The 14987-nt window shown below is 53.7% G+C and overlaps 1 protein-coding gene across 1 annotated transcript in view; it reads left to right on the top strand.

Moving 5' to 3' along the window:
• Window positions 1–14987, top strand: part of NPHP4 (nephrocystin 4) — an 86428-nt gene that overhangs the window by 44823 nt on the left and 26618 nt on the right. Inside the window, exons 10-12 of the mRNA XM_012807295.2 lie at window positions 1186–1324; window positions 10272–10333; window positions 13298–13405. Of these exons, the coding sequence (XP_012662749.2) occupies window positions 1186–1324; window positions 10272–10333; window positions 13298–13405 (309 nt within the window). The remainder of the gene's footprint in view (window positions 1–1185; window positions 1325–10271; window positions 10334–13297; window positions 13406–14987) is intronic.

The following is a 14987-nucleotide window of genomic DNA, read 5'->3' as shown; positions in this document are numbered from 1 at the left end:
CTCCTTTCGGTGGAGTCGGAGAAGCTCTAAATAACCGGAGGGACGCGAGATCTTTGTGAGGGGAGGACGAAAGATAACAAAGGGGCCAGTTCTCCCAGAAGGTCTGCTACAGATTTTATAGATTTGATGCAGTTTCAATCAAAATCCCAGCAGGATTTTGTTTTTTTAGGTATAGCTGATTCTAAAACTTATATGAAAAGGTAAAGGAATTAGAAGAGTCAAAACAGTTTTTAAATAGAGTAATAAAGTCGGAGGAATCGTAGGATACACTAGAGACTCACAGAACACCGAGGGAGTCAGGATCCAGCGCTGTTGGTCGAGGGAGCAGAAGGTCCAGAAGTAAAGCCCAGTTTGGAAGTGCCTTAGAAAGTGAAATGTGCGTATGTCACGTGACCCAGCAGCCCTGCTCTGGGAGACATGATGACCTGCACTAGGAAGTGGCGTTTGCGGCCCCTGTTTATAATCTCCCACCCTGCAAACAACCCAGGGTTTTAAAGGTGAGAGGATGACGGAGCCGGGGCACCGTGTGGGGTTGTGCTGCTCAGTCACAGGAGGAGGAAGCGTAGCCGTGCCTGCCGCAGCCTGGATGAGTCTCACCGTGTGTGCTGAGTGGGAGACGCCAGTCTCCAAGCGGCATAGCACATGATTCCCCCTACGTGGCGTTCACACGAAGGCCAGACTGCGGTGCTGGGACACCACAGGGGCCCCAGGTGCTGGTTCCACGTAGAAAGATAGGGGATGAACAAATGTCTAGTCCTGTGGTGGGGAGTGTTGGGATTCTGTGACTTGGGAGTGATTTTCTTTAAGAGCTGAGGGCAGAGCAGGGGAGTGTTGTGGGGAGCGGAGTGGGTCTGTTTCCTGATTACCGGTGGCATGTGGATCTAAATAGGTGTCCAAATGTACAGAAAGCCAGCTTTGCGTAAGTTGACCAGAAAACACAACCCACACAACGTGAGAGCTGCTGTGACCTTCACCGGGGTGGAGCTCTCGATGAGATGGTCTCCTGGGGTTTTGGTGCCACAGCCAGTTGTTTTCTGCTCTGAAAACTGCTTGATTCTAATCTAAGAACAGGTGGCTTCAGACATCTTTGTTCCACTGAGACCTTGTTTTAAGGCTGAGGGATCGTTCCTGCTTGAATCACTCTGAGGGAGAGGCCGTCATGGCTCCTGTTGTGGTCTGTTGCAGGTGAAGCAGGTGGAGTCGGGAACAGTCCACTTCCAGTTCTCGCTGGGCTCAGAGGAGCACCTGGACTCACCCACAGAGCACGTCAGCAGCCCCACCGCCCAGCGACAGCCAGCCAGGAAACCACCCAGGTCTCCTTCAAGTAAGTGTTTCCAGAGAGCTGATCTCCACGCACACGGCATCACTTCTGTCCGTTCCCCATGAAAGTGCTTGGTCCAGGACGATAATCCTCCTATTTATGAGGAACTGCGCAGTTCACCTCCCCTGGGTTGGTTAGCGGGGGTCTGTGCCTAGTAGAGGGTGAACAGGACAGGGCCACCTGTGCTTCAGGGCTGGGCGCAGTTACTCCCAGCTCCCTGCTGAGCACCTGTGGCTTGTTCTGTCACTGACGCCTGAAAGGATGTGTCATATGGTGCCTTGTAAACCTGGGGCCCAAGAATTCAAGATGTGCTGAAAGTGGTGGATGGTGGCTCTGTTCTGCACTGGCGACAGAGCTGACTGTCTTCTTGCCGTGAAGTACAGTCTGAGTTTGTGAGTCTGTGACCTCAGTGTGTGGCTTTGACAAAGGGAGTCATAACTGGCTGCAGGCAGCAAGGGTGACCAGCAGCACTGGAGAGCCCTGGCCTTGTGTGTGGTGCCAAGCCCACCTGGGCAGAGGTGGTGAAGAGCCATTGCTGGCTGTCCGTTTGGTGTGTGGTTGGCTGGGCACTTTCTGCTATGGCCAGTCCCCTGCCTCAGAGCCTTTTTTTTTTGAGACTAGCCTCACTATGTCACCCTGGGTAGAGTGCTGTTGTGTCACAGCTCACAGTAACTTCAAACTCTTGGACTTAAGCGATTCTCTTGCTTCAGCCTCCCAAGTAGCTGGGACTACAGGTGCCTGCCACAATGCCCGGCTATTTTTTGTTGCAGTTGCCATTGTTGTTTAGCTGTCCCGGGTTGAGTTTGACCCCACCACCCTCCGTGTATGTGGTTCTTAGGTGATGTCCTGAGGACTCCGTCTGCCTGTCTGCCCCGTGCCCTCCCCTTTAAAGCTCTCCTTCCTTCCAGGTAGCCTCTCTCCCTGTTGTGACCCTGGAGCTCTGGGGTCATCCTTGGGCTCAGGAATCCCAACAGGAAGCACTTGCCTCACTCAGTCGCTCCAGGAGGCCTGAGCTGGGACCCCCTTGGTCTGCTGTGTCACTCACTTTCACCCCAAATGGCTGATGGGGTGAGGGTGGGCCTCTTTCTGACTGTGTGGGCGAGGGCTGGGAGGATGATTCCCCAAAGGAAAACCATCAAAAGAGAGTATGGGGCGGCGCCTGTGGTTCAGTGGGTAGAGCGCTGGCCCCACATACCGAGGGTGGTGGGTTCAAATGTGGTCCCGGCCAAACTGCAACAGCAACAACAACAAAGAGAGTATGGTTTCAGGGTGGGTGAAACTGGCAGATGTTGGTTGCCCCGTGGATTAAGGGGCCTGGTCCCCGGTCCTGAGTCCTGATCTTTCCCTGGTATTCTGCTGCTCTGACTGTGGGATTGAGTTCCAGCTTTGACCACTTCCCTGCATTGTGAATGAGTAGACATGGAGGTCCCTGTCACGCTTCCAACTGTGTGAAAGGGACACAGATGAGTGAGAAGCAGCCTGTCCTCCATGAGCCATCCTGACCTCTGGGCAGCATGCTGGGCCTGGGAAGAGCTACTTGAGTGAATGCCGCTGCATTCAGGGAAGGGCTCCCCAAGAAGGGATCCTGCAGAGGCAGCTTGTTTGGGGACTGGTAATTTTTCCTGTGACCCACTGCAACAGGCGTCTTTCTGCATAACGGCTGGGGTGTTCTAGGACCTCTTCCTGTGTGTAGGACACACCAGCAGCAGTGTGACTTCTGGAGAGGCAGAGCTAGTGGGTGCACGTACTTCTTAGTTCTTTACCAAAAGATTTACTGTTATACCCTCGGCCCAGAGGGGTCTGTTCTGGTTCCTGGAAGGATCAGGAATTGAATGGTTGTGCAAATGTGCTATAGCCGCATAATCTATTTTTCAGTTACTGTTTGGGGACCAGAAAATCTACATGCCTGGAACCTGATTTCATTTGGCTTATTTAATTTGGATTTATGGCTGCATTCATGTCACTTTAATATGATTGCTTTCAGCCCAGGTTTCAAGCATTTGAAGACATTGCCTCCCAAGACCCGATATAAGAGACTTAAATATCCACTAGTGTTTAAGTTATGATGGAAACTTTTCATACTTCAGTATTTTACCACGTATATGGTTCCTTTGGAAATCTTAATGATATGTGGCTGTCACTTTAAGTGAGGTTCTTGGGCTCTCTGTCATGAATAATCCTTTCTATTTTTCTGAAGTTGCAAGGGAGTGGAGGGAGGTCCGTTCCGCACCTGCCCTGCAGGAGCGTGCGTCAGCAACCAGGGGGCGCCCACGCCTCACCGAATGTGCCTTGGAGTTTCCCTGACCCGTATTTTGGTTTTGAATGTTCCAGTGGTGTCAGAATTTTGGTTTGTTTGCCTTGTAGAAGAGGTCATTGCAAACATGTAAGCGTGGAGTTTGATTCTTGCAGTGATGGTGCCTGCTGAGCTGAATGTCTGGAACATTCTCTCCTTGCCACGCACCAGGGTGATTCCTTAAGGGCTGTGGCAGGGGAGGAGATGAGCACAGGTGAGCGTGCAGGCCGTGAAGGTGCCTGTGGCTGCTGACCAGAGGGTGGGTCTGGGTAAGGCTTGGACAAAGGGGTGACCCCTGGAAGGCTGTGCCCGGTCTGGACCTGCCCTGCTGCGTGGGCCTGTCTGGCCACGACAGGGCAGCCCCGCTCCTCGGCTGCCGAGGTTGGAATTCATGCAGTACTGAGGCCCACACCCACCATTACTCAGGTGTCCCTTCCTGCAGCTCCTTCCTGCAGTCCTCCCTGAAACCTCAGTCCCTGCATCTGTAAAGGTGAGGGCCCTCCCCCCACCCCTTTCAGGACCAGCTGTTTAGCCCTCTCTGCAGGATGGCCACATTCCACCTCTGAGGCCCAGGCCTGGCCCTTCCCTGCCTTCTGCCCCAGGGAAGCCGTTGTATCTGAGAGCTGAGCGCTTTCCTCGGTGAGCTGCCCACCGACTCCCCTTCCCTGGGCGTGGCAGTGTAGGCCCAGGATGGCAGCTGGCACTCTGGGCTGGGCTGGGGGCTCTGCGCTGCCCCCTGTGCATGGCTGTCTCCTGCTGGGGTGATGGGCGGCAAAGGAGGTTGCTCGGGGACCCCTCTGCCTTTCTAGAAAGGACACTGTCGGCTTCTAGTGTGTTGAGGGGCCTCTGCTGTCTCCAATGCGGGAGGAGGTCTGGCTGACCCTCTTCCGTGCAGCTGTTTACTTACCCTTGTACCTTTCTGTGGCACAGTGCGGGTGTCTGACAAGGTATTTGTCAGATAAATGAGCCCATGGGCACAGAAGGTAAAGGTGGTAAAACACTGTCCTTCCTTTCTCCTTCCTAGTTTTACTTTTTATGGCAGCGTAACACACATACTGAAAAGTACACGGGGAGGGGGACAAGTGGCCACTCAGCGAGCACTGGGTCAGGAGACAGATGCTACCACCCTGTACCCCGAGGCCTCCCTTGCATTGACAGTACTTTCAACCTGATGGGGGAAGTGACCCGGAAGTGAAAGGGGGGCTGGCCGGGTCACAGCCTCATGTCCCAGTCCCATCCCTGTCCCCACCTGGCGTGTGGCTGAGATGAAGCCCGGTGGCCTCGTCCCTTGGTGGAGGGCTCCTTCCTCCTCTCTGCTGTGTTTTGATGTTGTCACCATTATGAGTTATTATATATATATATGTATATATATACACATATATAAATACATATATATACATATATATATATATATGTATTTTTTTCTGAGTTACAACATTTGCCTCCATTCTCTACCCTGTGTGCATGGTGGTCTCCCTGGGGGTGGAGAAAGGAGGCTTGGGCAGGTTCCAGGGAGTTCTCGCCCGGTGACCACATGGGAGCACTGTTGTCCCACTGTCTGCCTGGCTTTTGCCCTTGGCCTGACTGAGGGTGCTGGAGGAGGAGCGGAGCGTGCCCCCTCTCTGCGTCTGTGCTCCTGCAGGTCAGGACCAGGTGGGACCTGTGCCTGTCAGGCTTGGGGTCAGGGTGCAGGCCAGCTTGCTGCTGAGGCCCGCACTGTGCTCAGGTGGAGGGCTGTGGGGCTGACAGGGCAGAGGAGGCAGCAAGACCTGCTGACAGCCTCAGCGTGTGGAGCTGGCCTGGGAGTAGTGGCGTTGGGGAGAGGGAGTCTGTACATGTCTGCACGCGGCATGGAGCCTGCTGCATGGACGACGGCCTCGGTGTGTGGAGTGGGAGTAGTGGCGTTGGGGAGAGGGAGTCTGCACATGTCTGCACGCGGCATGGAGCTTGTTGCATGGGTGACGGCCTCGGCGTGTGGAGTGGGAGTCTGCACATGTCTGCACACACCATGGAGCCTGCTGCATGGGAAACCCCAGTTGCTCCTTGTCTTGGGCAGTCAGCGAGGAACGTTTCTGGTGTCGGGGAACCGCTGGCACAGATTTTTCTCTGCCCCGAGTCTGGACCGTGCTGCTGAGGGTGTGCTGGCAACACCCAGGGCCCTGCCGACCCCCGAGCTGCTCACAGTGGCCATGGAAAAGCTTGCCTCTGAGTTTCTGGGCTTTTCTTTTTTAATGTCTGGGTTATTTGCCTGAAATTAGGTTTGCTGGTGGCTTGGCCAGAGGTGGATTCTACCTCCCGGCAAAGGAGCCCAGCCTCCTGCCTGTGGGGAGAGCCCCCCCATGAGCAGGGGGCTCCTGTTTGGGGAGAAGCAGCTGGAGGTGACAGCTGGACGGCCGCTTGCTGGACAACTTGTTTTTCAGTTCTGTGCTGACTGATGTTACTAGTTCAACCAGAGGCATCTTACCTTGTATGACCATTGAACTAAAAATTATTTTAAATTAGGCAGGAAGGTATGAGTACATGCTTAGGGAGACTAACATCTATAAAAGGTTCAGTTAGCAGTGTCTTCATGTTTTATACTGTTCCATGGGCTTCAGGGAATTGACCAGCGTCCCCTCCCCAGCTCCCTCCTTCCTCCTCTCCCTCTCTTTTTATTTCCTTTCTCTTTAACATTGTCAACCTAAAATAAGCCACAGAAACAGACTGGCCAAAGCAAAGAGTTCATTTGGGAATAGCAGGGATTGCCGTCAGGGCTACGTGTGCTGTATGACGTCAGCTCGTCCAAGGTGGTTGGGGTGGAGGGGAAATCTCTAAAGGCAAGGGCAGTGGTTAGGGCACCAGCCACCTACGCTGGGGCTGGCAGGTTCAAACCTGGCCAGGGCCTGCCAAAAAACGACAACCACAATAACAGCAGCAAAATAGCCGGGTGTTGTGGTGGGTGCCTGTAGTCCCAGGTACTTGGGAGGCTGAGGCAAGATAATTATTTAAGGCCATGAGTCTGAGGTTGCTGTGAGCTGTGACCCCACAGTACTCAACCAAGGATGACATTGTAAGACTCTCTCAAAAAAAAAATTTTTTTTTTTCTAAAGACAAAGCAGAATTCCACATGACCTGCTCTGAAACAGGCCACTGGTTACAGCAGTTTGTTGTGGAAGCCAGCCTTGGTTCGGTGGCGCTGGCCACTGTTAGGCACGTGTGCTGGTGCAGGGCGCTTATCTGGAAGCCTGCAGTTCTGAGGAGTCCCCTGTGTGGTTCCCTCATAGGCACAGGTGTGTGGGGGCCCCTCCTTTGTGGCCTCCTGGCTCCCTCTTGTCAGGGTGTCATGTCAGTGACTCCGTTCTGATTTGATAGCCTGTGCAACAGAGGGGATCACACCCTGCACGTGGGTCGTGAGCTTGCCGTTTTCCCTCCCTAACTCGGCCGCCTTCCCGGTCAGCACACATCAGTGACCTCCTCCCTCCAGTTGCTTCGTGCCCCCCCTAGGACAGGCCAGGCTTTATTTAAGAGTTTGCATTCCCAGGAGCACCTGGGAAGTTGTGCTGTTTTCAGCAGTGCTGCCTCAGATGGCCTGGCGCCTGCGTCCCCTCCCGTGCTGCCGAGTTCTCACGGTGGCCTTGTGCTCGGGTGTGTGCTGCCCCGTGGTTCAGCTTTGCTGGTGCTGCGACTTCTCAGCCAGGGTGTGCTCCTCGCAGGAGTCAGGCTTCCCCATCAGACACTGTAGGAGGCTCCTGGAGGCTCCGTGGGCACTGTGGGGGGACGCGGCCAGCGAAGTTGGAGAAGCATCCCGACCACTGAGTCCCGCATTGGACCTTCAAACGACAAGATCAGGAACGACGCATTCTGTGGTTTGGGTGCGTTTTCTCTCCGTGTGCTCAGTCCTGGGCTCGCCAGCGGGCGTCGTCTAAACAGCTGCCAAAGACTATTTTAGGTGCTTTACTTTTGTGGAAGGTAAAATTCCATAATAAGCCGTGATATAAAGAACTACCTGATAAGACATAACCACGTGATACCCAAGTTTGAGACTTCAGGGAGAGTAGAGTGCGTGTGAAAAGTCTCCAGTGCTCTGACGGTCTGACTGCTCCTTCAGGTCCCACGGCCGGAGGGCGGGGAAGGGCCTGCTCCGGTGCCGGCTTCCTCTTAGCTGACAGTAATGGAGCCATTTCCCGCAATTTTTCCTTATTACCAAAATGTGCCTGTGTGGTTTTCAGAGTCCCCATCTGGGGTGGAACAAAGTAAAATTCTACCTCTGCCTTCCTGTTCCATCCATTAGGCGGCTTTTGAGGAGGGTGGGCAGGGGCTGCTGCAGGGGGTGTTCAAGAAACCTGGGGGAGGCACACCGTTTCCTATTTTTTTTTTTTTTTTTTGAAATGGTCTCAAAGTAGGTTATCGTAGCTCACTGCAGCCTCAAACTCCTAGGCTCAAGTAATGGTCTTCCTGCCTCAGCCTCTGGGCAGCCTGTGATGACAGGTGCCTGCCACCACACCTGGCTAAGTTTTCTACTGTTTGTAGAGGTGAGGTCTGGTCTCAGTCTTGCTGGTCTCGAACTCTTGATGTCAGGCAATCCTCCCTCCTCGGCCTCTCAGAGTGCCGGGATTACAGGTGCGAGCCCCTGCGCTGGCCTGAGGATGGCAGAATCCTCAGCTGCATTTTGCTTGTAGTGAGATTGTTTTTCCCAGGAGAGAGCTTGCTGGATGATTTGCAGACTCTCTGAAGGACAGTGTGAGTGCACTTCTAGACCTGCAAGCTCCTCCTACAAGAGGGCTTCAGAATTTCCTGGAACCACAGGAACTGGGTGGGTGAGTGGGCACTGCCCAGTGGGGGCTGGACTGTGGACTGTGTCCTCAGCCAGCTGGCTGGCTCATCCCTCTGCCCGGTTCCTGCTGCCTTCCCTGTAACCCCTCCTGCCCCACCTGCAGCCCTCAGTCAGACCTCCCCTGCCAGCTGGGAAGAATCTGCAGCTTCTGGTCAAATGGATTCTGGGAGCAGCTGGGAGGGGGTCCAGCAGCATGGGGGTTGGGGTGTGCTTCGGGAATTTAGTTCCTTCTTGGTAGACAGCCTTTTTTTGTTGTTGTTATTTTTGTTTTGTTGCAATTTAAATTAGAATAGGAAGTGGTTGGACATCCTCTATCTAGGGGGTGTGGTGTCCGGTTGGAGATGTCCGAGATGTCTGGGTTGCTCATTTGATCAATAGGTATTGAGTGCTTGCCCTGTGCCCTGTGCTGTGGGGACTTGGGATTCCCAAAGATTCATTTGCTTGACATCCTGGCAGATGTGGACCATAGAAGGACTTTGGCAGCAGAGGCCACAGTGGAGGGAGGGAGAGCCAAGGGTGGGCCGCCGGGGCTAAGCACATGGGGCAGCCTGGTGGCTGGCCGCAGGAGGGTGACAGAAGGCAGGCAGGGCTGTGTGGGGAGCCCCAGTTTCTCAGGAGGTCCTGGTTTCCCTGTAAGTCCAGCAGGGGGTGGAGTCGACTACCCTGGACAGAGTCCAGTTGCTGTGAAGGGACTGTAATGGGCCCAGCAGGGTGTGGACATGGGGCTGCAGTTGAGGCCATGGGCTCAGGGAAGCCAGGCAGGTCACCTCACAGAGAGTGCCCAGGGCTTATACCCTGTGCCAACACACCCTGGCCTCTGGCTGTGTGTAGGAGGCCGTCAGCATGGTGTGGGCCTGGCTGGGGCAGTCCCAGCTGTTGACTGGAGGGTGTGTTGTGGAGTGTGGGGGCAGGTGGCAGAGCTGTGATGACCAGAAGACTGTTGGTGCCTCAGGTACAGGTAGTGTTATGTCTGGTAGGTTTGGGGGAACTGGGAGCTCAGGGGTTGCTGGGCCTCAGGGTGCCCATGTGGCCTGTGGGGAGCATGAAAGCAGCTCACAAAGCCGGCTGTTCCCTCTTTGGGCCACTGTGCTGCTGCTGCAGGGCTGGCCAGTATGGGTGGTGCCTGTGGGAGGGGTCAGCTCAATTGGTTGTCATCAAGGGTCAAAGGCTATTCTCAGCCCCTTGTTCTAGGGGGCTCACATGAAGGACTGGCCTCATGTCTTCCTGGTGGACCTCCCAGTCCTGCCACGCCTACACCTAGAATAGGCAGGACTTGGGGGACAGGCTGAGTTAGCAGCATTCATGGGCTGCAGGCCTGGCCAGCAGCTTCTGCTCAGAAGAGTTTCTTATTCAACAAAACAGCAAGCCAGCCTGAGCTAGGGAGCTGCTAGGCCAGGCAAACATCAGATCTCAGCTCTTCCAGGGCAGAGGAGTGTAAGCTGGTAAAGAGACTGAAAAGCATTTAGAGAACGTCTAAGTGTCTGAAAAATCTTCCATCCCATTAAGCCCTGGGTTAGTGAGACTGCAGGACCCAGAAGCAGTGGGTGGTGCAGAGTGGGGAGGGAGCACTGCAGGCCCTCCCCAGCAGGTGTGGCTCCGGTCCCACCCTCCCAGTGACTGGGAGAAGCTGATGCTTATCTCACTCACACACGCCAAGGGTTGCACAGGTGGCAGAGTGCGGGGTTGCTCCCTGGTCGCTGTCACACTCTGGGTGGTAACAACCGACAACTCAGCTGGACACCAAGTGGGGAGACCTGTCGAGGCCTGATCGCACTGGTGTTTGGGGTTCCCAGGCCCTGCACAGGCCAGTGGGACCCCACCAACCCCCCTGTGTTTCCTCCCAGGCCCGCCAGCATCAGCACCCCAGGCCCTCGCTGTCACTCAGGACTCACCTGTGGGACCAGGGGTAAGTCCAGGCCGAGCAGGGCCTACTTGGTAATTCTAAAGTACAGTGCTCGAAAGTTCTGGGTGCAGGAAAGTACCATTTACATCTTTAAGGACAGTTGCTCTCTTTGCTTCTGTGTGGCCGGGCCTGTTAGTTCCCTGTCTCGTCCGCACAGCCTGTCCCCGCCCCACTGATTCAGTGCCAGCTGTGGGGCAGCTGTCTGCCATGGCTGACGGCCCTCAGGTTGCTGTCTAGGGTGTGTTTCAACACCTCCCTGGCAAATTTTTCTGAGAGTTGAGGCTCTTTCAGGACTGAATACCCTTTGCTTTTCCCTGAGAGATCCCAAGGTGTGCACCTCACCCCTTTGCTCTCTCAGATTCTGCCAGGAGAGGGCACCTGGCAGCCACCAGCACCCAGAGCAACCTGCTGCCCGGCACAGCTGGGCCCCTGGGCCGGCTGCTGGTGCTGGTGGAGGGAGGGCCGCAGCTGAAAGACACAGCACATTGACAATTGCATGTCAGATAGTGAATAATCTCTGTGGAGTCAGAATTTCCTGAGAAAGACCCTGGCTTGCCTGCGGCTGGCGTGCTCTGCTTGGCCACTGTCTGGAATCCTGAGCTGCTCACCTGTGGCCCCATCTAGCTCTAGCTGTGTGATCATGAGCAAGGTCAGAGTGGGCTTGTTCTTCCTGGTGGCTCTGTCTGCCAACATCAACCTGGAAATTGACTTTCTAGAAAAGTTCAATAATTCAGTATCCAAGGCTGTCTCCAGGAAGCAGCTTTAATGTGTAACACACAGCTTGGAAACTGGATCATGAGTGAGTGTTCATTTACCCAGAGGTTTCCCTGCTGGCCAGGCTGGCATCCTTGCCAGTTTCCACTTTACCCTGAGGGTTCATGACACCTTGTAGGTCTGAGGCAAGATCTTTTCTCCCTGAAGATGCTGCCTGGGCCCCTGTGACTCTAGCTCCCCCATCCACCTCTCAGAACCCCAATCTGTGACTCCAGCACCCCCATCTGTGATGCAAGTAACCCTATTTTCCCATATACCACTTGGCACCCCCATCTGTGACTCTAGCATCCCACCCACCCCTCAGAACCCCCATCTGTGACTCTAATACCCCTCCACCCCTCAGAACCCCCATCTATGACTCCAGCACCCCCATTCACCCCTAAGCACCCCCATCTGTGACTCTAACACCCCTCTACCCCTCAGCACTCCCATCTGTGACTGCAGCATCCCACCCACCCCTCAGCACCCCCATCTGTGACTCTAACACCCACCTACCCCTCAGCACTCCCATCTCTGACTTCAGCACCCCATTCAGCCCTCAGCACCCACATCTCTGACTCCATCACCCCCATTCGCCCCTCAGTACCCCCATCTGTGACTCCAGCACCCCCACCTCCCCCAGCACCTCTTCCTGCACCATGTCCTTCTCTGTCCAGTGCTTCCTGTGGGCCATCTCTCATTGCTGCAGGTGACTGTCCCGAGTGGCCAGTGCATTGGGAAGCAAGTCCAGGTTTGATGTCTCTCCAGGACTGTGTGGGCCTCCACCTTCCACATCGGGAAGGACACACATCCTTCTGTGTTCTGTATAAACTGAAGTCATGTGTGGGAGCTGGGTTGGGGTTGAGCAAATGTGTGTATCACTTGTAGAAGGCTCACGGTGTACCAGGTCCCAAGCCCTCGTCACATGTCCTCTCAATTGTCCTGTGATTAGGTACTGTCATTATCCCTATTTTACAGGTGAGGAAACAGGCAGAGAGAGGTTAGCTTACCTGCCTGAGGTCACACAGTGGTGGGTGGAGGAGTCAGTGTCCATCCCCTGTACTGGCCCCAGCATGGTCACTGCCTCCCAGGGTGGTAGATTTGATGGGCACACAGGCGGCTGGAGCCAAAGGCCATCCCATCCCCATGGACGAGGATCTTTCTGCCTTTATACTTGTTTTTCTTTGGGCTTGCTTTTTATTTTTTAGACTTTCCACATTTTTATTAAGAAAAATTCCAAAGATTCAGGAAATTGGAACATTTTGCCATGTGTGTTCTTAGTGCATTTGTGTTAAATATTTTAAAGTAACTAATTTACAGATATATTTCATCCCTTAACTAATTCTGTAATCTTAGAAAAGTAAGAGTATTTCTCTGCATAAACTCAACTAATAATTTTTTTTTTTTTTTTTTTTGTAGAGACAGAGTCTGACTTTGTTGCCCTCAGTAGAGTGCCGTGGTGTCACAGCTCACAGCAACCTCCAACTCCTGGGCTTAGGCGATTCTCTTGTCTCAGCCTCCCGAGTAGCTGGGCCTATGGGCACCTGTCACAACACCTGGCTATTTTTTTGTTGCAGTTTGGCTGGGGCACCCTGGGTATATGGGGCTGGCCCCCTACCCACTGAGCTACAGGCACAGCCCAACTAATCATTTCTTAATGTTGGATTCTCCCAACACATTCAATCCCATTGTTCCCAGAGATACTTTGTAACTGGGATACTTTGAACTGTTGTTCAAAGGTTCAAACAAGATCCGATCTGTTCACAATGGGTTTGATCACTAAGAATCCCACAACTTCCTTCCACTTTTTATTTTTTCTTTTTGAGTAAAATACCGGGCCAGCTCTGGCTTTGCCTGCTGGGTTCTCATGGTGCCATTTCTGTTCTTTCTTCTCTATCATGTAAACTGAAGTTAGCTGTAATGGCTGGATTGCAGTTTTGGGAGGAGGACCTGATAGGTAATTCTGGGCACATCATGCCGTCACCACATGTGGCTCCTAAAACCTGGGTACCCCTCCCTGCTCTTCCTTACTGGTAATATTTTTATTCAAATAATGTGATCTGGGAGAGATCACGGAATCACCTCTCCACACTGAAGGAAACTCAGAAGTGGTTCTTGGTTCCACAGTGGCTGCTGACCGGGGCGTCCCTCCCCTGTGGCCAGCGTGCTGGGGGTCTGCCTGGGCTGACGTCTCACTGGGCTCTTCCCTTCCAGCTGTCACTTTCCCAGCTGGCCGCTTCCCCACTGTCTCCGGCTCAGAGCTGCCCAGCCAGACCCGCCTCCCCGTCGCCAGAAGGCTCTCCGCGCCCCATGGCCCAGGTGGTAAGTACTCCACGCCGCCCGCCCGCCTCCTGTCTCTCCTTCCTCCTGGAATGGCTCAGCAACTCCTGACTTCTGCGGAAGTCAGGTGTTGCCCTCCGTGGTGCCTTCCGTGGGTTCCCTGTGATGTGGGCTGTGGCGTGGGGCAAGGAGCCACTGACTGTGAGGCCTCAGGTGGTTGCTGTCCATCTGTCTTGGAGACCAGGGAAGACAATGGCCTGTGGGTTCTCTTGCTACAGAGATTTTGGTCTACCTGAAAAAACCCAGTTCAGCCACCTTGCGGCCTGTGTACCTAAAAGGCTGTGCAGAGCTGTAAAGAGGGCCCAAGGCAAGCCCCCAGCCTCATGCCCTGCGGCAGCAGCTGAAGGAGGCTGAGCGGGGACCCATCCTGGATGCAGGTTGAGCTAACGGCTAAAATAGGCCTGTGTAGCCGCTGACCATGGGGAGTTCACGTGGAGTTTTGTCTCAAAAGCTGGCCGTTTCCCTGCAAACTGCATCTGCATTCTTAACTGGAAATATGTCGTAGCAAAATAGTTTCTTTTCTTTTTTTTATTAAAAAAAACTCACTCTTTTTTATTAAAAAAAAATTTTTTTTTTAAAATAAAAGAAGTTTGAGTCAGAGTCTCACTGCGTTGCCCTGGCTGGAGTGCAGTGGTGCAGTCACAACTCACTGTAACCTCCAACTCCTGAGTGCAAGTGACCCTCCCACCTCAACCTCCCAAGTAGCTGAGATTACAGGCGTGTATCACCATGCCTGGCTAATTTTTAGAGTTTTTATAGAGACAAGATCTCTCTAAGTTGCCCAGCCTGGTCTCGAACTCCTCAAGTGATCCTTCTGCCTCAGCCTCCCAAAGTTCTGGGATTATAGGCCTGAGCCACCACGCCTGGCCCTACCTACCGAAAACACTCACAGCACCATGGATCTGTCGCGCCTTATTCTAAAACACATCTGGGGCTCCCGTGTTTGTGAAGAGCTGGTCGGCCTTTTTATCACTGGTCCCTGAGACGTGGTGTAGGGGTGACCTTCAGTCATGTGCTATCCCTTTAAACCAGAACAGAAAGCTGGGGCATCAGGGCTGAGAGAGCGGCCTGAGTCCCAGACAAGGTCTCCCTGAGACATCCGTGTTCTGCCGTGGGGGGACTGGATGGTGGAGTGAAGTGAGTGACTGCACTGTGTCCAGACACACTCCCCAGAGCCCGTCCCACCGTTTATCTCTGAGTGTTAGGCATTTCGTCTTTCTGTTCTGTAGATACGTTTTGATAGTAATTTTCCATCTCAGACATCAGCCATACCCCCGTGGTTCTGAGCTGCTCATAAAGCTGGTGATTCCTTCCTCACTGCCTGGAGACTCACAAACCAGGTTGCCACACCAAGTGTAGGACACCCTACGCCTGAATGTCAGATAAATAAGTCATGTTTTGACATAAATATGTCCCAAATATTGCATGGAACCTACTTATGCTGAAGTTACCCTTTGTTTACCTGAACTTAAAATGTAACGGAGCCTCCTGGATTCTTATCTGCTAAAGCAGTTCATTGATGAGTCCCCTTAGACATGAGCACTGCGGGTTGTAACCGGCCAGG

This window comes from Otolemur garnettii, unplaced genomic scaffold (assembly GCF_000181295.1).
Source record: "Otolemur garnettii isolate 467f Iridium unplaced genomic scaffold, OtoGar3 scaffold00067, whole genome shotgun sequence".
Taxonomy (NCBI): domain Eukaryota; kingdom Metazoa; phylum Chordata; class Mammalia; order Primates; family Galagidae; genus Otolemur; species Otolemur garnettii.
The sequence above is the reverse complement of the archived record's forward strand: the minus strand, read 5'-3'. Positions and strand labels throughout refer to the sequence as shown.